We start from the raw sequence: 24,075 nt of genomic DNA, 5'->3' as shown, positions 1-24,075 counted from the left end.
TGAAAATGTTATAATCTCTCTCCCTGTATAACTAATTTTGATATTATCCAATTTTATGTGTTTTCACTTGTAGCATACGAGACATCTTTGGAAAGAATGGATGTTGTATGATCACTTTAAGAGTGATGTCCCTTTAAGAACTCAGTATGCTAATGAGCTAAGTACCAGGATGTAGTCATGTGACTAGAAGCCATAGTCACTCTGCACAGCAACACCCTAGACAAAGGTTCTGTATATAGTTTGCTCTTTATTGTATGCACTGATTTAGCTTCTAGAGATCTTCAAGGAACTAGAATCCATGTACCTCATTGTGTTGCATACAAAGAAACTCGAAACACTACCAGTATCTTTTCACTATTATGGATGAGGCTACCCGATTTCCAGAGGTTATCCTTCGAAGAACTATCTCTGCCAAGGTAGTGGTGGAGGAGCTAACCCAATTCTTCACCCGATACGGGTTGCCTGCTGAGATCCAGTCAGATCAAGGCACAAATTTTATGTCCAATATTTTTCAAAGGTCACGGGTAACCTGTGCATAACCCAGCTAAAGTCCTCAGCCTACCACCCACAGTCACAAGGGGCTTTGGAGCAATACCACCAGACCCTAAAGACAATGATCAGGGAATAAACTGCTGTGAGTACCCCCATGACTGGGACAAAGGGCTGGGATTTCTTCTGTTTGCTACCAGAGACTCACCCAATGAGTCCACTAGCTTTAGTCCCTTTGAATTAGTTTATGGACACGAGGTGAGAGGTCCTCTAAAACTAATCAAGGAGAGGTTTTTGAGACCCAAGGTCGAATCTTCCCTGTTGGACTGCATCTAATCTAGCTCACAAGAGCCTTTGTGGTGGCTCTGGAACACCTAAAAGTCTCCCAGACAGCTATGAAAATGCAGGTGGATAAACATGCCAAGGCCAGAACATTTCAGCCCGGAGACCATGTGTTAGTGCTATTACCAATACAGGAACAATTGTTGAAAGCCCGGTTCAGTGGCCCGTACAGAGTAATAAAGCGAATTAGCAAGGTGAATTATATAATTGACACCCCAGATCGTAGGAAAAAGCAAAGGCTGTGCCATATCTATTTGTTAAAACAGTATTAGAGCTAGGAAGGGGACAAAGAAGCACAAGTCTGTGGCAGTCAGGAAAGAGGAGGGTGAAAGGGCCAATGAGGATGAGTTAGAGAGAGGCTGGGAGGATTCCCAAATCAAAATGCCGACCGTCCAGTTAGCTAACACTGAAATGTTAGGGAAATTAAATGCTGTACTCTGCTATTTAAATGCAGAATAGAGAGGAGACCTAACAAGGCTGCTCACAGCATTTAAAGGGATCTGCAGGGACAATCCAGGGTGCATAACCCTAACCCTACACAATGTGGATGTAGGAGAGACCCTTCCCATAAAACAAAATCCCTGTCATCTAGGTCCCAGGAAACTGATCCAGGTTCGGGTGGGAAATTCAGTGCATGCTGGAGCACAAACTGATTGAGCCCGGATGGAGCAGTTGGAGTTCCCCAGTTGTGCTGTTGCCCAAACCCAATGGCTCAACAAGGCTCTACATTGATTACGGAGAGATTAATGCATGTTCTTTCTGTCTACAAAGAACAGGGCCCTGTGCAGTAATATATGTAGCTTCCAGTACACGCAAATGCGCTACACTGCTAGCCCGACTGACAATCTTAAATTGATTGTCAGCGTAATTCTTAGCACACTGAGGATTATTTAGCAAATGTTGTCCAATCACGGAATCACATCGAATGTTGGACACTGATTTGTGTTTTGAAAGCAGGGGCTGGCTGGATACGGCCTGTACCTTGCCCGTTGCACGGCACCCTGTTCTCTGCAGACAGAAAGAACATATACACACATTGCACCTGTTTCAGCTAAACAAAAAAGTGACTGCCATTTGCTGGTTCATTCCTCAGGGCAATGTCTTGACCAATCAGAGCCAAGCTGCCTGGTTTAAATTTCAAACAAAGCTTGGCAGTTAACTGTCAGTCACCATAAACTGGTGCATTCTCCATAGTAACACCTCTACCAATCAGAGTCCACTTACCAACCAATCATCACCCTCTTCTCATATAGTTTAAATTTATTGTTTCCCTTACATTGGTATTCTTGCAAATTGTCCTGATGAGTGCAAGACAAAAAGCTTCGACAAAATGTCTATTTTCAGCAATACTCAAGTTCTGCACTACCAAACGACAAAATAGACTTGTTAAAAAGGCACTGGCAGATTCCCTTAGCTACCTGAGCTAAATAGATCTCGGCTTTTGTCACCCCAGATGGCTTATTCCAGTGCCAGGTAATGCCTTTTGGATTAAGAAATGCCTCAGTCACATTCCAAAGGCTAATGAACCAGGTAGTGGCTGGCCTACCCAACTGTGTAGTGTACCTGGATGATCTGTTAGTGTACAGTGACACCTGGGGGGACCACCTAGACCAGTTAGAAGCCCTCTTCTGAAGATTACAGTCGGCTGATCTCATAGTAGATCTTGCAAAGAGCAAGTTTGCTAAAGCTGAAGTAACCTACCTAGGGTATATTGTGGGCCAAGGGCAAGTGTAGCCCAGAGAAGCAAAGGTGCAGGCGCTGATAGATTTTCCCATCCCCACGACCAAACGGGAAATAATGTGATTTTTGGGGATGTGTGGGTTTTACCACAAGTTTGTCCCAAACTTCAGCCCTATAACCGCCTCATTGACAGACTTATTACAGAAAAAAGCAAAGGGAGTGTGGTCAGGGAGGTACCAAACAGCTTTTGAGAAGCTGAAAGCTATCTTAACCAACGAATCGGTGCTGGCAGCTCCAAACTTTAACAAACCATTTAAAGTGGCAGTGGATGATAGTGACCTAAGGGTAGGGGCCATCCAGCTGTAAGTTGATTAGTTAGACATTGGAAGACCAATTGGGTATTTCTCCAAAAAATTAAACAAACATCAAAGAAGATACTGTGGAGAAGGAAGCCCTGGGATTGTTGCTGGCTCTCAAACATTTTGAGGTATATGACCAAAATGGATATAGAGAGACCATAGCTTATACTGACCACAATCCTTTGACCCTGCTAGAGAAATTCAAAAGCCATAACGCAAGGCTTTTTTGTTGAAGCCTGCTTCTGCAATCTTACCACCTAAAGATTATCCACATTTCAGGTAAAAACAATGTGATAGCTGACTCTTTAACTCGGGTTTAGCTGAGCACAGAACCATCCCGGATATAAAAAAAACTGAACCAGAGTATGGCGATGACAGTGAGACTGAAGAGTACGTGTGTACAGTTCTTTTTAATTTGCGACTTCATAATGAAATGCTTCTCTCGTCACATTTCATTTCACGTGGTGGGGAGGTGTCACGCCAACTTGCTTTGCTGATTGATAATTTTCTTGAATCCACCTACTGGAGATCTGAATTTATATATTTTTTTAGGAAATTTTAAAAAGAACAGATAAAAGATGACTTTGCGAGCAGCTTAATATGGCCACCTAATGTGCAACACTATATCTTACATTGCAAGGCCTGTGAGGTGGAGATGATAAGATTTTTGTGTGTTTAGGTAGGATGTTGATTAGCTTTTGACCCACAAGGTACAAAATCTGGTATCTTAATCAAGATAGAGAGTTTATTAAGTATGGCAAGAATATACAAGCAATACTTAACCAACTGCAGTAGTTATACAGCAGAGTGTAGGGTGTCTTCAGTCCTTGCTTTCCAAGCTGCTGAGGTGCAGTCTTTTTTCTTGAGGTGTTCTGTTGACTGTAGGTTGGTATCTTCTTGAATTGTCCCAGCACATGCCATTTATGGTTCCCTCTGAGGGTACCTTCCTTCCATATTACAGTTCACGTTAACCCTTTAATTGGTCAGGTATGACCTCAACTTCAATACATTGTCTCTTCTTGATTAGTCAGATTACAGCAGGTATGACCCTAACCTCTGTACATTGTCGCTGCAAACTGCAGGCCCAAGTCATTGTCACACAATGGGGAATGTTTGCTGTCCCCATCAATATCCCAGTCTTGAATGGTCTCTGAATATCTTTACTTACATTATCATCGATGTGGAGCCTACAAATCTATCCCTTATTGTGGCTCTGAGTCTGTCTTAATTGAAATGCAGAATGGGCAGTTTTCAAGACATCCAGTCTCATAGCAAAGCTATTTCTGCTATTGTCATGACAGTAAACACAGTCTCCCACCATCTACCCACTATAGTATGCTGATATACATTTCACATTGAACAACATTATTCTAAACACAAAGTCAGTAACTCAGTTCGAATCTAATATATTGATACACATACAAAGTATAACTATACCCAAGCAGAACCACAACATCACTTAAAATCATTCTACTTTAACGAACATGGCATCTCATGTGAGTTTCATCAGACCATAACTTACATAGATTCATCCAACAGAGAAAACATGGCAGAGATTAACCCTTTAATTCCTACAGTCACCACCGTGAGGGTGAAATGCGGGATGGCATTGATCCCTCATACATTATCTCTTTATGAGGGCATATCCTTTCATGGTTTCCTGTCTAACCCTCATTTTCTTTATCATTCCCCTGATTTGTCCTAAGGCACACACCATAATCAGAATTATCACCAACTGAACAATCACCAAGACATGGGAAATAATCTTGATCCAAGGGGGTATTTATGTCCCACCAGTGGCTGTCATCTTCTAGCTCAGGGATTTCCTTTTTTAATCTCCCCATTTTGTTGTTGCAGAAGATAAACGTGTTTGTTGGATGTCTTGATTCTTTGCAACAGATCAGTCAGATGTTCAAGAAAATGCGGAATGTCATAACCAAATCTACTGACATAACAATGTAACTGCTCCTTGAGGTCATTGTTAACAGTGTTATTTATTTGCTGGTGATTTTTTATACTGAGTTGGACCTTGTTTCCTATCTGAGCTGTTGGAGAGGGCCTAAAGCAGAATCACCCTTATTTACTTGACACACTAAACTACCATATGTACACTCTGTGTGGATAGTAACAACACAATACCTTCCCTAGGCAGAGGGAACCAAGGCCCAGGAAGTTCAAGGGAACTACTTGTTCTTCTTGTTTTAGCAAGAAAACTGCTAACTACTATGCTTGAATCACTGAGTGACTGTCATGTGACAAGCCCCTCCTCATCTATGGTATTAAGCTTTTGTTTCTCTGCAGCAGCTAGGACAAGCACCTGGACTCTGACACGTGCAGACCCAAGTAGGAGTCCCTCTCTCTCTCTTTCCATTCCAGCTTGCAAGCTTCAACTCCTGCCTTTTGACTGACCACCTTTGCATACTCCAGCTACAATTAGAAACCCCTTTGGAGGAAATCATCCACATCACTGTCTCCAAGAGACTCATCGAGCCAGTCATCTACCTCTTCAAACTAAAAGCTTCAGGACCACTGAATTCAGCAAGAAGCCAGCTAAATTACCAAACCCCATGGACTGTATACCCCTTTTTTCTATGGACTGTAACTCAACCAATCTACCTTTCCCCACTCTGTAACCCATTTTTGTGTGAGTAAACCTCTAGTGTGAGTGTGTGTGTGTGAGTGAGAGTGAAAGTTGTCATGTGGTTTATTATTTTCATTAGTTCAGTTTGGGCACAATAAAGTTAATCTCTTTCTCTGTTTAACTCAAGAAAACCTGCCCAATTGGTTCTTGTTGTGATCATAGCAAGTAAGTAATCAAACACCTACTGAATTGGCCAGTACATCCACTTTAAGAAAGAATTAAACCTGTTGTGGTTAAAAAAGGAGAGGAGAAAGAGGGAAGCCCTTCAACCCCTCCTCACTTGACTATAACACATGCTAAAGGGCAATTGTATCTATTTTTAACCCTGGATTCTGTCTTTAACTGTCAGCGCACGGGTTTCGCAAGCTTACTGGAGCTCACCAGATAAAACAAGGTGAGCAGATAGCGGAGATTGACTGGGTCAAGCAATTGACAGGCTGAAAAGCCTAGAAATACTGAAATCTTACTTGCCTACATGAAAGGCATTGGTTCACAGGACTTGTTCTGAGAGTGTGCTTTCACTGCTTTGGAGATGATTTCCAATATTTTGGAGGTCATTTCTGCTATCTTGGAGACTTGCCTTTGATCTGCACTTCCTAGCTGTCAGCCTTCTCAGCTGCATGGGGGCTGCTTATCAGCTCCATCGTGGACCTCCGACGAGGAAGAAGAGCAGCAGCAACAACACCAGCAGGAGCAGCACCAGCAGCCTTCTCCTCAACCACCTGCTGCTCCACAGGACAGAGGGGTTGAACACAGAGTTCCAACACACAGAAGGCAGTACCCATATCATGGGGTATATAGGCAGAGGATAAGCCCCCTGGGCATGGTTGAGCACCAGTGTCTCAGGAGGCTCAGAGTTTCATGTCAGGTCATTACTGAAATTTGCAGCCTCCTGGAAGAAGTGGACTTGTTGACACGTGGCCACGTATTGCCAGTGGCAGTCAAGCTCACCACAGCCCTGAATTTCTTCACCTCTGGCTCTTTCCAGGGATCTACTGGTGATATCTGTAGAATCTCACAATCTGCTGACGACAAGTGCATCTTATAGATGTCAGGCGCCATGTTTTCCAGGGCCGCTACTTATATCCACTTCACTACTGTTGAGGCTAGTCGCAGTAAGAGGCCAGTCAGATTTGCTGCTCTGACTGGATTCCATAGGTACAGGGAGTCATAGATTGCACACATGTGGCAAACACAAGCATCCCAAGATCAAATAGCAATATTCATCAATCGAAAGGGATTCCACTCCATCAATGTTCTGCAACCATCGAAAGATCATCATGCATGGCTGTGCAAGATACCCAGGAAGCTGCCATGATGCTTTCATCCTGCACCAGTCAAGTCTCCCACAGATATTTACAACTCCAAGCAGACTGCTTGGAGTCAAGGGCGACATTCTAAGGACATTGCTGATAACCCCTCTGGCAAGCCCTACCACTGATGCTCAGGAAAGCTACAACCAAAGCTGCATGAAGTGGGGTCATTGAGAAAGGCATCAGGATGCTAAAGATGCAATTCAGGTGCTTGGACAGATTTGGGCTGAACAGAATGGTAGTGAAGTGCTGCACCTTGCACAACATTATGCAGCAAAGAGGACTGGAGTCCCAGGAAGAGGAAAGTGGTGACGGCTCTGCATCTTTGGAGGAGGAGGAAGAGGAGGAGCAACAAGAGGAGAAGGAGCCCAATGTGGCCAGGGTACCTGCAATCACTCACTTACCTGCTGGGGTCCCTGGGACGGACTAAGTCAGGCATGCTTCAACTAATCTGAGACAATGCCGTCATCTGGCACATCAATGTTGAACCTAGTGTGCATTCCCACCCACCCCCCATCCCACAGCCCCCGCACAAACCATTCCCAAAGTCAACAATCCATCCCTCTTACTGATACCCACTGATTTCCCCGACCCCGGGGTGATGGGCTGGGAGGTGGGGGGAGTGGGGGGGGGAGGCAGTCCAGAAAAATAGCAGGGAGCCATGTCGGGACAGCTTCCCGATGCATTCAGCTGCTAAGGAGATTTTCCAGTGGCAGGCCTGGATGCAAAGTCATTGCCTGCTGAATGGAGGTTGGCAGCCAATTTAAATAACTAACAACCCACTTGGGGTTGATTCCTTTGGGTAGCCAGCATTTTGCCAGCAGCAGAGTGACTCCCCACTGAGGCCCCAATGGGCCATCGGGAGGGGCCTGCCTGTTTGTGCCTCTGATCTTTAATTTAAAACTTACCCTTCCAAGGGCGGCTCCATTTTGAGGCTTCCATTCGGTCCCCCACTGCCTCAGCAGTGCTCACCACTCTGGAGCTGCTGAGGCTACAGAGCTGCCAGCCCTCTGATTGGGCCAGAGCATCTACATAATGACCACCGTCCTTAACTGAAAAGAGCTGAGCTCATCCCACTGCTAGCAAGTGCAGTCTCGCGAACACCATTTCGCCACGACATCAGGGTCCCGAAGCCCGTGGCAACATCCTGCACCCACCATCTCAAATACCCATACATGATGAGACTCTGCTTATCTCCAGTGTGTCCTCCTATGCAGCAGGCCTAAGGACCACCCCCGGGTGCTCTGCACTCTATCCTCCTGCAAGAAAAGAAAGAATGGAGTTATGAATGTGAGAAATGGTATGTGTTGAGAGGATGGAAGGACAACATTTATGGAGGGTGACTTTGAGGGATGGGTATGATATGGCAATAAGATGAGGTGTCAGTGAGGACAGGTCAGATGGGGATGTGGGGAGGTGCCTCAAAAGAAGGAATGGATGCACCTGCAGCTGTGTTAGTCTGAGGAATGATGTACAGAAGACTGGGGCAGTCAGAGTAAGGGGGTGTGCCCTTGACTGAGGCATGCAACTCACCGTTCCTGCCCTGCTGAGGTCATTGAACCTCTTGTGGCACTGTATCCAGGAGCAAGGCACTACGCTGTCACTGCTCACCTCCTTTGCCACTTCCAGCCACACCTGCTTGGTCTCCGAGGCAGGATTCTTCTTCCCATCCACTGGGAACTGAATCTCCCTGCAGACCTTTACAGCCCGCAGCATGATGTCCAGGGATGTGTCAGAGAACCGTGGAGCAACCTTTCCTCATCGACGCTCCATCTGTCAAATAGCTGTCTCTCTTTTGACACTTGTGACCCTCACAGGGTCCCTTTAAATAATGAAGATTCAATGGTCAAGCACGGGACATCATCACTTCCACCCACTCTAATTGGTTTGGAAACCTGAAAGCAAGATTCTAATGCCATGGCTCAGTTAAAAAGCAACTTCAAAACTTGCAGCTCAAGCTTTTGGACCTCCATATGTTGTGTCCTTTCCCGCTGTGAGTGGATCAAAACATTAAAATTCAGCCAATGTTTCAGTTTGTTCAACTTTTGTCAGAATTGACAAAAGGTCATCACCCTGAAATATTAGGGCGAATTTTACCGTGCCCCTGACGTCAGGGGTTGTGGCGGGGGGACCCAGAAAATATCTCCGGGAGAGGCACTCCACGGGCCTCGACGCCGGGAAGGCTCTGTACCATATTACCGGCAGCAACCAGGCCTCGTGATTCCCCCCACCCCCAACCCCACCCCGCTGCTCGGTGACAGGAGCAGGATCTAAATATTTAAATTAATGTTAATTAATGAATTAATTACCTACCTGCTCCTGTCAGCCATCCCACTGCAATATTAAGTTAGGTTGTCGGGTCTCCCGCACCTTTGGATCTCCATTTGGAGATCTGAGGCAGAACACTGTTTGGGAGGGGGGAGCTGGTAAGTTTTCAGGGCAGGGGGGAGCAGGGAAAATTATTGCAATTGGTGGAGGGAATGGTGGAAAGAGGTTGAAGGTCAAAGGTAATAAACTTTGGGGGAGGGGAAGGTTGGGATTGCAAGGTAAGTCAAGGTAAGTTTTTTGGGGGAGAGGGGAAGTAAATAAGTTTTTTAGTCAATGGGAGGGGGAGGGAGAGGGGCTTGAAACCTTTATTAAAATTTTCACTTTAAATTTATAATTCCTGTAACTTTAAAAATTTAAATTAAACTGAAGGGCTGGAAGCCCTTTACAAATGGCGCAGTGCCTGCGCAGTGGCACCGGACACCCCCACCACGCCACGGAGGAGGGGGTGGGGTATGGTTCATCCCAGCCATTTAAATGAGCCGCCGCAATCAATATCACAGCAACTCCACACCGGGCGGTCCGCACAGCCGGACCACCATTTTGGAAGCTCACCGCCAAAACCAGCGGCGAGCTAGTAAAATGCAGCCCATATTAATTCTGTTTCTCTCTCCACAGATGTTGCCTGGTCTGCTGAGTATTTCCAGTTTCATATCAATTATAAACACCTCAGGCATACCATTCATAATCAGAATAATGAACAGATATTCCTTCAATAGGAAGTACCACTAGTTTTAAAATTACAGAGTATTGAGTAACTAATGTTATTTACAAAGCCTTTTGCTTTGCTGCTTATTTCAACTTTTATTCTTAAATTGATTGCATTTTATGTATACTTGAGCCAATCCCATATTTCTGCAAATGAATACATAGCACGAATATTACTATATTTGTTACGCCTTCCAGATTGCAAATTTTCAAATGGATCCATAACAGAGGTGAAATTCTGTGAATAGAAAATAATATGGTGAGATTCATTTTTTTAAAAACATCACCAAGAATTTCCCAGAGAGTTCTTCTGATCGGTTGGCTTAACTTCAGGGGAAATTTACACGGTTTCCAGGGATTCTACCAATTTTCCAATAAAATTACATTGACAAACGAGGAAATTCCTCATGAAAATTTCCAGTGTAAAAAATTGTGGCATGCCTTCTCTGATAGCTTTAGATTTCATGTCTGAATTTAAAAAGAGCTGTTCCTTTTTAAATGCAATAGGCCAAAAGAGGAAATTGTAAATAGAATAAACAGTAGACAAATATAATGAATCAAAAGATCAATTGCAATGATTCCAAATGGATGTCTATGATCAGTGAGTTGCACTATGACTGTCTTAAATTCTGTTTTTATGTGTACACGTGTGAAATGTGGAGCTGAATTTTGAGGCGTCTCCGCCTGGCGGAAACTGGATAGCCCCAAGAAAAGTGGGAAAGACTCACCGTCCCCTTCGCTCTGTTGCTATGGCTAAGGGAATCTAATCTCCTCCCCCTCCCTCGGCCTCCCACTGGGTGTCCCCGGCACACTGCACCCACCACCTCTGCACCCCTCCCCCACCCCCCCCCCCCCCCCCCCACTCAGTCAGTCACTTAAAACATAAATGAGAGTCATTCAAATGTCCTAGGACTCAAGGAAACCATAATACTGGCTGAGAATATTTTTGGACCCAGTATATGAGACATGGTATATGTCAGGTGCTTGGGAGGAACTTTGGACCTGTGGTTTCATCACTGGGTGTTTTCCTCACCTCATGTCTAGGTTTGTTCTAGAGAAATTGATTGATTGCTGTGATTAGTCAAAACCTCCAGAGTCATTGTATCATGCTGGTAGAAAGCAAACTAGATGGACCGAGGCTATTTTTAAGTTTAGCAATTCCTATGAATGCAGATCTCACAACTATTAATGTTGTTTCTCAGGTTTCACAATTGCTTACAGGTATCTCCCACGATTGCTGATGCAGCAAACCCTGTCAGCTGATGTGGTCAGCAGACTGGAGTAGCCGGGACAGATTTTCCATATCAGCAAGAAAGTTGTTTTTCTTTTCAAAATTTATCAATCAAAAACTCACAAGGCTAATGATTTCTTCTAAAGAAATTGGAAATTTCTTTGGAAAAATAAAGTGCTCAGTCTAGACTTCCCATTTAAGACATACTTATTATTTAAGGAATTTTATGTTGACAGTATGCCATCAGCAGCAAGCAATTGGTATTCTAGCAGTTCACTTGTATAAAGGAGTCCAACACTGCAAAACAGGAAGGAAGGTGTGGGACTCATTTCTATTAGTCAAAAATCCCATTGGGCGCCAGCAGAATAGTGGAAAAGTGAAGAACAAGGGGAATGTCACAGGTGTCCAGGTAACTAGTGGTCCCAATAGGATTTAAAGGGATTCAAACCAGCTGTTTCCACAAGGATGTGATTTTAAGGAGAAATGCGGTGACAAATGGTTAGATTAGATCATGAAGTAGAACCTGGCTGGTGGACCAAACATGATGAGCTTAACTACATCTTCTTGTTATCACATTCTTGTTGTTGCATGTCCATTCTCCTTTTTGTCCCTGGTTAACTTAAGTAAGTTTGTTTTGAGTATTTTACAATTTCATAATCACTTTGAAACTATTTCTTTCAGGCATATCGATGCCAATCCCCGTTATCGGCATTCAAGATGAATCCAGGGTTTTCATTGACAACAGCTGCGTTATTAATGAGGAAAGCTTTGTCCTTGTGGGTTCGTTTGTAGCATTCTTTGTTCCACTGATTATAATGATCTTCACATATTGCCTGACCGTACAGGCACTGCAGAAACAGATCAGTGTGTTTTTAGGCGACCAGAAACAAAAGTGTGCAAGCTTGCACGTCTTTAAAAAGGAGAACTTAGCAGAAAATGCAACAGTGATACAAAGGTCGGACATGGCAGATATAAGTCCAAAACCACCCTTGAATAAGGAAGCTAGGCTCTTCCGGAAAGGAACCATGCATTCGATCAACAATGAACAGAGGGCTTCAAAGGTTCTTGGAATTGTCTTCTTTTTGTTTGTAGTCATGTGGTGCCCGTTCTTCATCACTAATGTCATGTCTGTTATCTGCACGGATTCTTGCAATAAAGCCATCATTGGAGAGCTGCTCAACGTGTTTGTCTGGATTGGTTATACCTCATCTGGTGTCAATCCACTAGTTTACACACTCTTTAACGGAACTTACCGCCGAGCTTTTTCCCACTATATTCGTTGCCATTACAGTATCAGAAGAACCAGAAACCACTTCACAATCATTGCCTCCACGTCAGCAATATATGAGAGAAATTTGGAAATGACTACCACCAACAATGGAAATAAATCAGTGAGTAATGAATTGCAAGTCCCTGAAGAAAGACTACATGTAGCACTAGGATCAATGGAGTCTTCTATAGACAATTGCATTATCATCAGTGAAAAAGTTAGCTGTGTGTAATGTTGGGCCTAGCATACTTGGCTATTAGTATGTGGCCTAGCATACTAGGCCATTAGTTGCATGTAATGTGGGGTCTAGCCTTACTAGGCTATTAACTGTGCATAATATGGGGCCTAGAATATTAGGCCACAAACACAATTAAATCACTGTAATGAATATATGTATTGGTCAGAAAATGTTTATTGCTTGGTTGAAAGATTTCAAACAATATTGCTACCCGAAAACTATATTTCTGGGTATATCTTGTGAATAGATAATTAACTAATAATAATGTATTCTCTATTCTTCTGTCATTTCAAATACCTACTTGTTTCTCCAACATCGTATTGAGGGACTGACTACCTCTTCAAGGTGTGTGGGCAGAATGATTGGACTGAAATGGATTTCTTAAATTGCTCGACAAAATAGGATAGCAAAATATTGTGGATGCTGAAAATATGAAATGAAACAGAAAGTGCTGGAAATACTCAACGGGTCAGGCAGCATTGGTGGAGAGAGAAACAAGAGTTAATGTTTCTAGTTGTTACGGATAGGTGGGAAGTGGTGTGGGTGACTTCCACTTTTTACCTCTCAAATAACCGCAGATAGTGTTTTTTATTTTAAAAAAGTGTTTTAGTCCCTGAGTCCTCTAAGAGTCAAATAAACAGACAAACAATAGGTTTTCTTGTAGGTAAAAAAGAATAACTATTTTTTGAAACAATACCTGAAAATGTTTGCAAGCTCACCCATTCACTCGGGCAACCATATGCACACACAAGAAAAGATAGAGATTAGAGGATAGCGTGCATTTAAGTCCAATTGTTGTAAAACAAATGTTCACTTTAAAACCTTCTGGGTTTTCTGGGGGGACCTTTTAATAGCTTTGCAGACCTGATGTTCCTTGTCTTGGTTCACTGAAGTATTGAAGATTCCTTTGTTTAAGACTCCGTCGAAGTCAATGGACAATCTTGTTAAAGTTTTTCAGATGGGGAGTTTTCAAGGTCACCTTTGGAGTCTCTGCCTCGGTGGTTTAAAGGTGTTACAGGCAGGGTCTTAGTCTTGGCTGGAATAGATTTCTCAGCTTCCTCACTGGCTGACTTTCTCCCTCTCTGTCTCTCAAAGAAATCTCTTTTTTTTTTGAGAAAAACCTTATGAGGCTGGCTTTTGTTCAGGTGACCATAGATGCTCTCCCATGGTGTGTCCATTCAATGTCTTTGAACATGGGGCCATTCTTACACAATGAGGTTGTAATGTGGTTTATCTTCACAAAGTGTTATTTCCCACCTATTATCTTGGCTTTGCATCCAGAGTCACTCTGTCTGCGAAGGTCTTTGTCAGTCCAATTTTTCAAGGTAGGAGCCATTTGGCATTGTTTTGCCTGTTTAACATTTTCATGTGTGCACCCCAGAACTAGTCCAGATGTGATGATGTTTAGTCTCCAGCAGTCATGATGTATATTTGCATTACAGGAGGGGGTCACCTGACCTCTTACTCCATCTTGTTTGCAGCAAAATGTGTCCATTTTTTGGAGTTCAATTTACCAGTTCATCATTAGAGTTTATAATTGCTCGAGTTCACTTTAGTTCATAAATGATCCTTTTGTGAGCATGATAAAGTGAATGACTTTTCATCAGAATTGGAAAAAGTTAGAGATATAACAATTTTTGAGCAAGTGTAGAGGCTGAGTCTGCAATTTATTGCTTTCTGGACTCAACATTGAGTTCAATAATTTCAGGTCAGAACCATAGCTCCCATTTTGCAGACAGCAGGTGCCAGTAATGATATTGCTTTGGTCATTTTCTGCTTCTCTAGACCATCTTTGTTTTCTTTTGTTGTCACATTACTATCCTCCCCTTTTGCTTTACAGCATCATCTCTTTTGTCATTTAATCTCTCCTGCATTCCACCCTATCACAGACCTTCCATTTTGTTCTTCTCCTCCTGCCCCACATCCCTTTCTCTGTCTCTGTGCTTGCTTAAAATCTGTTACATCTGTAACTTTTTCCAGTTCTGATGAAAGGTCATAAACCTGAAACCTTGGTCAGAATCTTCCCAGCCCCACAGAGGTGGGTTTGGAGGTGGGACCGGGAGCAAATTTCAAAAGTCACGTGTCAGGTTTGCACCCTGACGTGTTCCCACCTCTGAGAGATCTTGCCGGAGGTGGAATTAAAGCAGCAGTGGGAACACCCCCCAGCAGCAGCATGCAAATATATGAGGCATTAATTGAAGTGATTAGCGGTCATTTATTGAAGAACCTGAGATTTTGTCAAAGGCACACAGGACCCCTGCTTTGTGTGCAGCTAGTCTGTTTACAGGAGGCGAGAGCAGAGCGAGAGGTCAAGGTGCCATGAGATCAGCATGAAATTTGAATTTTGAGGATACCAACTAGAAATGCTCAGGCCTTCTGCCAGCAAAGGCTTGCAAGGGGATTTGCCTCACCTGCAGACGGATCCACCGCAAAGTACTGGGTGAGAGAGATAAGCTACCAGTTACATAATGAGAATCACGCCTCTATCTTGTGCTGCCTTCTCCTGCTCCACACAGATCAGCAGCACACAGCATTCACAATGGGTCTGGCATCCGCCCATTGCCTCCGGGACTCCAGTCGGCCCTCCAGCCTGCACAGCCCACCTGCTATCCCTAATCGCACAGCGAACACGGTGGCAGCCTGTAAATTGGCCGCCTCTAGGAAGAGCGCAGAGTCGGGCAGATGGCAGACACCAACGGGGGTCTGGATCCAGATATGGTCCCGATGCTGAAAATTTTTAAAGAGCAGAAGATTCTGCCAGTTAACTTTGTTTCTCTCTTCACAGATGCTGTCTCACCTGCTGAGTATTTCCAGCATTTTCTGTTTTTATTATGCAAATAGGTACTTTGACCAGTACTAAAGCTGACGTAACAGCTGGTACGAAACCTGCTGCTATTTTTATGACTATTTCTGGACAGTCTCAAATATGCTCTTTTCTATCTTATGTAACTGTTGGAAAACAAAGTTGTGGCACACTTGCTTGTTCACCATTATTTAACTTCCAGCACACAAAATTGTCCTGTTTTGAAATAGGTTGGCCCATTCTAAATTTTCTTTCCTGTTCTTCAGAAGGAGTTAGCATGGTAAATAAAGGGGAACCAGTGGATGTAGTATATTTGGATTTTCAGAAGCCATTCGATAAGCTGGCACAGAAGAGATAGTTACACAAGATTCAGGCTCATGGGATTAGGGAGAATATATTAGCATGGATAAAGGACTGAAAACAGTGAGTAGGAATAAATGGGTCACTTTCAGGATGGCAGGCTGTAACTATTGGAGTGCCAGTGCTTGGGTTTCACGTATTACAATCTATATCAATGATTAGATGAGGTGACCGACTGTAATATATTCAAGTTTGTTGATGGTACAAAGCTAGGTGGGAGAACGCAAAGGGATATAAATCAATTAAATGATTGGGAAAGAAGGTAGTCGATGGAGTATAATGTGGGGAAGTGTGAAATTATCCACTGTTTCTTTTAGTACAAGCCCACTAATTCCCACAACTACCTGGACTACACTTCCTCACACACTGCTTCCTTTAAGGAATGCCATTCCATTCTCCCAGTTTCGCCGTCTCATCTGTTCTGATAATGCAACCTTCCATAGCCGTGTTTCTGATATGTCTTCCTTTTTCCTCAACTGAGAATTCCCCCTGCCCACCACAGATGACATGGCTCTCGACCGTCTCCGTCTCATTTCCAGAACTTCTGCTCTCACCCCTTCCACTCCCTCCAGAACTATGATAGGGTCCACCTAGACCTCACCTTCCACCTCACCAGCCTCTGTATTCAATGGATCATCCTCCACTATTTCTGCCACCTCCAGCGTGATGCCACTACCAAATATCTTCCCCTCCCTTCCCCTTTTAGCATTCCAAAGGGACTGATTTCTCTGCAACGCCTTGGTACACTCCTCAATTCACTCCTCAATTACCCCCGACACCCCATTCTCTGCTCATAGCACCTTTCCATGCAAGTGCAGGAGATACAACACCTGCCCTTTTATCTCCTCTCTCCTCACCATCCAGGGCCCCAAACACTCCTTCCAGGTGAAACAGAGATTTATGTGTACTTCTTTCAATTTTGTATACTGTATTTACTGCTCACAATGCAATCTGCTTTACATAGGGGAGACCTAACCCAGATTGGGTAACTGGTTTATGGAACAGCTCCATTCAGTCCAGAAGCATGACCCCACACTTCCAGTGGCCTGCCATTTTAATTCTCCACTTTTCTCTCACACTGACCCCTCTGTCCTTGGTCTACTGCAGTATTCCAATGAAGCTCAACGTAAGCTCGAGGAACAACACCTCATCTTTTGAATAGGCATTTTACAGCCTTCTGAGTTCAATAATTTTAGACTGTAATTTCTGACCCTATTTTGTTTCCTTTTTCCTTGCAGGTTTTGGTTTTACGCTTGTTTTTTCTTGCTTTTGCTTGTTGATGGCAGCTGTTCATCATTCTCCCATTCACACCTCCTATTGACACATCTTTTGTTTCTTTTTAATGTCCCATTTGTCCCATTGCCTTTGGTCCTGCACAACCAACACTTTTGTTATTGATTCTTTCCTGTCTTCCACCCTATCACAAACCTTCCCTTTTGCTCTTTCCCACCCTCCCCCTTTTCACTTGCTTAAAACCTATTACATTTGTAACTTGCCCAAGTTCTGATGAATCTGAGACATTGGGCTGGATTTCGGCCGCGAGCTCAAAAATGGCAGCCCGCCCATGCGGGCAGCACACCAAACAGCTACTGCAATCTTAAGTGTGGCAGCTCATTTAAATAGCCGGGATGGCCCACCCTTCCTGCCAATCATGTGGAGGGGGCAGGCTGCCCGTCCCCGGCAATGCCGTCAGCTGTCTCTGTGCAGGCGCTGAGGCCATTTTTAAAGCCCAGTCATCCCTGCCAGCTAATTTAAATATTTAAAGACATATTCAATAAAATTAAATAAATGCATTTCTTTTGCCCCTCTCTCATCCCCCAATAACAATTACATTAACTATTTGCCCTTCAACCCCCACCCAAAACACTTACCTTTACTATCTGACCCAAACTGCACAAAGTTTAAAGTACAATCCTTCCCACCATCCCCTACACCCATGCCGTTTATTTGATCCCGCCCCCCCCCCCCCCACAGTGATAAACTTACCTCCTCCACCCTCCCACCAGTGTCGTGCCTCGTTTTCCCGGATGGGAATCCAAAGGCGTGGGAGTGTCGGCCACAGCAATGAAGATCATGGCAGACCCTCAAGATCTGAGGTAAGTATATGTAAATGCATTAATTTTATTAATTTGAATATGGTGATTGGGAGGCCGCCACAGAGCCTCACCACCGCCGGGAGGATTGCGCCGGGCCCTGCCAGCGTCGAGGTCTGTGGCGGGCCTCATCTGGAGTCATCTTCAGGCCCCCCGCCCCCACCTTAATGGATGTTGATGTCAAAGGCTTGTTAAAATCCAGCCCATTAACTCCATTTGTCTCTCCACAGATCCTGTCTGACCTGCTGAGTACTTCCAGCATTTTCTGTTTTTATTTCAGATTTCGAGCATCCACAGTATTTTGCTTTTGTGTGAAAATATCCAGTTTGATAGAAAGAACGGAATAGCAGAATATTTTTAGAAGGTAAGAGACTAGTATTCAGAGGGATTTGCAGGTCTTTGTATACAAGTCACAGAAAGTTAACATGCAGGTGCAGCAAGCAATTAGGAAAGCAAATGGTATGTTAGCCTTTATTATAAGGGGGTTGGAATATAAGAGTAAGGAAGCTTTGCTGCAATTATATAGGGCTTCCGTGAGGCCACACTTGGTGTACTGTGTACAGTTTTGATCTCCTTATCTTGCCTTAGAGAGGGTATGGCAAAGGTTCACTAGACTGATTCCTGAGATGAAAGGGCTGTCCTTTGAGGAGGGATTGAGTAATTTGGTCCAATATTCTCTGGAATTTAGAAGAGTAAGAGGTGTATAAAATTATTAGAGTGCTTGATAAGGTAGATGCTGAGTGGCTTTTTCCCCTGGCTGGAGCATCTAGAGCTTTGGGTCATAGTCTCAGGATAGAGGGTCGATTATTTAGGACTGAGATGAGGAGAAATTCCTTCACTCAAAGGATTGTGAATCTTTTGAATACTCTACCCTAGAGGGTTGTGGATGCTCAGTCGTTGAGTATATTCAAGGCAGATTGATAGATTTTTGGGCACTAAGGGAACCAAAGTATATTAAGATAGTACGGGAAAATAGAGTTGAGGTAGATCAGCCATGATCTTATTGAATGCTGGATCAAGCTCAAGGGGCTGTATGGCCTACTCCAGCTCCTATTTCTTACATTCTTTAATTTATCCTGAAGTATGTCTTGAATCTCTTCCAAGTGGCTATTTTCATCTGTGAACCCAGTAGTGAATGTCAGCAGACTAATCACGTAGGGTGCAAACCCAGTCCTTCTCCTCACCCAAGATCTGAGCGTATGCACTTTGAAGCATAGGTCACTAGACTGCAATCAATAATGGGATCCAGACTGATTCATTCTCCCCACTACACCAACTCTACTGCACCCACCCCCCCTCCCCCCCCCCCCCCCACCCCACTACCTCCCCTCCCCCATAGCTTGGAGGGCACTAAGTGCAATTGTAGCACCTTAACTGAGGTCAGTAAACTCAACACAGTCCTGGGATCAAACTTGGCCCTTTCCTGATCTGTAGATAAAGTATGTGAAATGGCTTCTGGTGCTATTGGTAATGCGTCCCTGCATGCATATGAAATTTCTCTGTATGTTATTTTAAAACATTTGTTAACTCTCTCAAAATAAATGGGTTACAAATGTGTTAACAAGGAATTTCACACAAACAAAACACTGTTCAGTATAAGTATCACTGAGAGCACTTTTACCCCACAAGGCTCCATTCCGTACTAAGCACCGCTGATGAGATTTTTTAGATGACAGTTTCTCTTTGAATATATTTACATATTTAACACATACCTACCATTACTAATAGCACAATTTCTGTATCTATTATGTTTTAGTTTGCACCACAGTTGGTTGCTGTCTCTGCTCACAGTGTGTGGTTTGGAGGCCCTGATGTGTTATCAGATGCAGTCACAATGTGCACTGCTGTCTAAAATAACAATAATATCTGATTTTTTTCCCTTTCAGTTACATTTTCACTGTAAATTACAAGTAATTTAAAGGTGATGGTATATATAAAATTGAACTTGATGTTAAAAAGGGAATTCTGTAAGAACATCGAAGAACCTCACTGCATCACGGATTGACTTTTCTTAAAGTTAATTTCAATGTAATTTTCTTAAAGTCGCTATCATTTCTAATATGAATGTCAAGTTGACTCACCTGATTTATTTTGTTTGGAAGAACATTCTGAGATTTCTATAGCTGTACAACCACATTGTTGAACTCGTACTGCCTCACCTGCTGCGTACAGCTCGGTAAAGTAAGTTCCAGTTCAGTCCTTCTCAGTTTCTTTTGTCACAAATTCGAAAAGACAGTCTAGATAAACTTTTATAGTCTCCTGCACTAAACATGCATGGATGCACTTTTTAAACACAGTACTAATTTCTGCAATCTCATAATATTCGCTGGCTGCATACAGTATTGTGTATATGTGTGTGTGTTAGTTGACCTTTCCAACCTCCTGCCAGTATGTTGAATTTTATCCTTTAAATAATTCCCCACATTACACTTTGACCTTCATTTGCTTTCGACTTTTCTCGACTTCTGAACATTTCCAGTTCCAGTACACATGGGGCTCCGAATACTTGATCCAATTTAGCAGTGTTTCAAAGTAAGCATTGCACTGCCCATGAAAATATCTCTGATACATTGGGCCTGATTTTCAAAGTGGGCTCAGGAACTGCATCTCTCGCACAACTCTAATTTTAAATGCTAACGCCCTAATTGGGCAGGAGGTGAGCTCGGCGCCCAATTAATTGCGCCAAGTGCCTCCAGGAGGCGGAAGCTGCCTGCCTGGCGCCAGCGTCAAAAACAGGCAGTAGCCATATTGCCGAAGAGAGAAGGCAGCTCCTCAGAAGGCCAACGGAATAAAGGGATGAGACGGAGTGGAAACTGCTAAAACAGAGGTACTGCGCATATTCTGGAGGAGGTTACCAGAGGACCCGATAATTTTAAACATTAAAAGAAATAATTTTCCTTTAACCCACAGCAAATCCAGCAGCTGTGCACTAATGTGCACCAGACTGTTGGGGTTTGCTGAAATCTCCATTAAATATTGCGGTACTGAAATCTCCTGCCTGTTAACGAGCTCCTACAGGAGTTTAATGGGCATTAATTAGAGGCAAGCAGGTTTCCCAGTTCCTCCTCCCCACCAGCATTTTGAATATTGCAGAGTGTCCTGGAGATTTCGGGATCCAGAGAAAACATTTTTTTTATACTTTCATGGGATGTGGGCATCACTGACAAGACCAGCATTTGTTGCCCATCCTTAATTGCCCTTGAACTGAGTGGCTTGCTGGGCTATTTCAGTGGGCAATTCAGAGTCAACCACATTGCTGTGGTTCTGGAGTCACATGTAGGCCAGACCAGCTAAAGAGGGCAGATTTCCTTCCCTAAAGGACATTAGTGAACCAGATGGGTTTTTACAACAATCAATGATAGTTTCATAGCACCGTTACTGAGACTAGCTTTCAATTCCAGATTTTTTAATTAATTAATTGAATTTAAATTCCACCAGCTGCTATGGTGGGATTTGAACCCGTGTTCCCATGACATTAGCCCAGGCCTCTGGATAACTAAGCCAGTGACATTACCACTACGTCACAATCTCCCCTATCATTTTTAAATTGCACCCGTACTGGGCCCAAACCCACCAGCATTTGAAAATCCAGCCTATAAATTCTCAATCTCTACCTTGCAGTGTAGATTTTGGTCACATCCAACAATAGCTGGAATCTCAGCTGCTGGACATTCATCAACATCAACAGTACCAAGGATTGTAGTCAATATGTCAAGTATGCCAATGCTTTGTAACAGCATTTTATATGATATAACCTGGATTCCAGAACTATAGAGAATTATAGAACTGTACTCCAGGGAGAATGTTGTCACTGAGACCGCCCTCAATGCAGCCCAGCCTCTGCCAGTCATGGATGAGCTGGACGTACAGCCAACAAAATCGGAACTCAGTAATACCATTGATTCTCTAGCCAGTGGAAAGGCCCCTGGGAAGGACGGCATTACCCCGAAATAATTAAGAGTGCTAAGCCTGCTATACTCTCAGCACTCTACGAACTGCTATGCCTGTGCTGGGATGAGGGAGCAGTACCACAGGACATGCGCAATGCCAATTTCATCACCCTCTATAAAAACAAAGGTGACCGCGGTGACTGCAACAACTACCGTGGAATCTCCCTGCTCAGCATAGTGGGGAAAGTCTTCGCTCGAGTAGCTTTAAACAGGCTCCAGAAGCGTGTCTACCCTGAGGCACAGTGTGGCCTACTAGCAGAGAGATCGACCATTGACATGCTGTTCTCCCTTTGTCAGCTACAGCAGAAATGCCGCGAACAACAGATGCCCCTCTATGTTGCTTTCGTTGATCTCACCAAAGCCTTTGACCTCGTCAGCAGACGTGGTCTCTTCAGACTACTAGAAAAGATCGGATGTCCACCAAAGCTACTAAGTATCATCATCTCATTCCATGACAATATGAAAGGCACAATTCAGCATAGCGGCGCCTCATCAGACCCCTTTCCTATCCTGAGTGGCGTGAAACAGAGCTGTGTTCTCGCACCCACACTTTTTGGGATTTTCTTCTCCCTGCTGCTCTCACATGCGTTCAAGTCTTCAGAAGAAGGAATTTTCCTCCATGCAAGATCAGGTGGCAGGTTGTTCAACCTTGCCCGCCTAAGAGCGAAGACCAAAGTACGGAAAGTCCTCATCAGGGAACTTCTCTTTGCTGATGATGCTGCATTAACATCTCACACTGAAGAGTGTCTGCAGAATCCCATCGACAGGTTTGCGGCTGCTTGCAACGAATTTGGCCTAACCATCAGCCTCAAGAAAATGAACATCATGGGACAGGACGTCAGAAATGCTCCATCCATCAATATCGGCGACCATGCTCTGGAAGTGGTTCAAGAGTTCACCTACCTAGGCTCAACTATCACCAGTAACCTGTCTCTAGATGCAGAAATCAACAAGCGCATGGGAAAGGCTTCCACTGCTATGTCCAGACTGGCCAAGAGAGTGTGGGAAAATGGCGCACTGACACGGAACACAAAAGTCCGCGTGTATCAAGCCTGTGTCCTCAGTACCTTGCTCTACGGCAGCGAGGCCTGGACGGTGTATGTCAGCCAAGAGCGACGTCTCAATTCATTCCATCTTCGCTGCCTCTGGAGAATCCTTGGCATCAGGTGGCAGGACCGTATCTCCAACACAGAAGTCCTCGAGGCGGCCAACATCCCCAGTTTATACACCCTACTGAGTCAGTGGCGCTTGAGATGGTTGGCCATGTGAGCTGCATGGAAGATGGCAGGATCCCCAAGGACACATTGTACAGCGAGCTCGCCACTGGTATCAGACGCACCGACTGTCCATGTCTCCACTTTAAAAACGTCTGCAAACGCATGAAGTCCTGTGACATTGATCACAAGTCGTGGGAGTCAGTTGCCAGCGATCGCCAGAGCTGGCGGGCAGCCATAGAGGCGGGGCTAAAGTGTGGCGAGTCAAAGAGACTTAGCAGTTGGCAGGAAAAAAGACAGAAGCGCAAGGGGAGAGCCAACTGCGAAACAGCCCTGACAACCAATTTTATCTGCAGCACCTGTGGAAGAGTCTGTCACTCTAGAATTGGCCTTTATAGCCACTCCAGGCGCTGCTCTACAAACCAGTGACCACCTGCAGGCGCTTACCCATTGTCTCCCGAGACAAGGAGGCCAAAGAAGAAGAAGAACCTGGACTGTTCCTTAATTTGTTTTGTTTATGGTCCCACTGCATTCAATGTATGTTATTTGTAAAATTGATCTGCCCCAGACCCATGTCTAGTGCAATGGGTAGTGCAAGGAGTATTTGTCAAAATGGCTGGGACTTAGTTGGTATGTTGCTGTATTGTAAACATTGCTCCACATTGGACAACACAGATGACATAGAGCCTTTAACTCTTGACTCTTAAGTTACAATAGTACGAATTACTCTCACATCTCGTGTCCTTAGACTACACAACAAACCAGTTGAGAGGGCAGCTGGGCGCCAATCCCACACAGGACCATAAGCTTGGATTTGTGCAATGTTGGGTAGGCACTCTTCTCTTCATTCAATTTGCCCTCAATTTCCCCTAACCCTGAGGTGACATTTCTGCTTTTACCTTAGCACGCTGCCACCACAGTCCAGTGGAGATTGACTGAGCATCATCCCTCCCTGTCTCAGTGTCACTCATTAAAATACTAAATAGTGTGGCTATTCAGGAAGCACTTTATCACACAAAGTGGAAATCTGAATCTCTTTCTCAGGCCATGGATGTTGGG

At 44.1% G+C, this 24,075-nt stretch overlaps 1 protein-coding gene across 1 annotated transcript in view; it reads left to right on the top strand.

Annotated features, from left to right (window-relative positions):
- The window catches only part of LOC137377434 (5-hydroxytryptamine receptor 2C-like), a 48,119-nt gene extending 35,529 nt beyond the window's left edge, over positions 1–12,590 (top strand). The window contains exon 5 of the mRNA XM_068047012.1: positions 11,770–12,590. Within this exon, the coding sequence (XP_067903113.1) occupies positions 11,770–12,590 (821 nt within the window). The remainder of the gene's footprint in view (positions 1–11,769) is intronic.
- The last annotated feature ends 11,485 nt before the right edge of the window (positions 12,591–24,075 follow it).

The sequence above is a fragment of the Heterodontus francisci genome, chromosome 15 (genome assembly GCF_036365525.1).
Source record: "Heterodontus francisci isolate sHetFra1 chromosome 15, sHetFra1.hap1, whole genome shotgun sequence".
Lineage (NCBI taxonomy): Eukaryota > Metazoa > Chordata > Chondrichthyes > Heterodontiformes > Heterodontidae > Heterodontus > Heterodontus francisci.
Note: the sequence above shows the minus strand (reverse complement) of the source record. Positions and strands in the feature narration are given on the sequence as shown.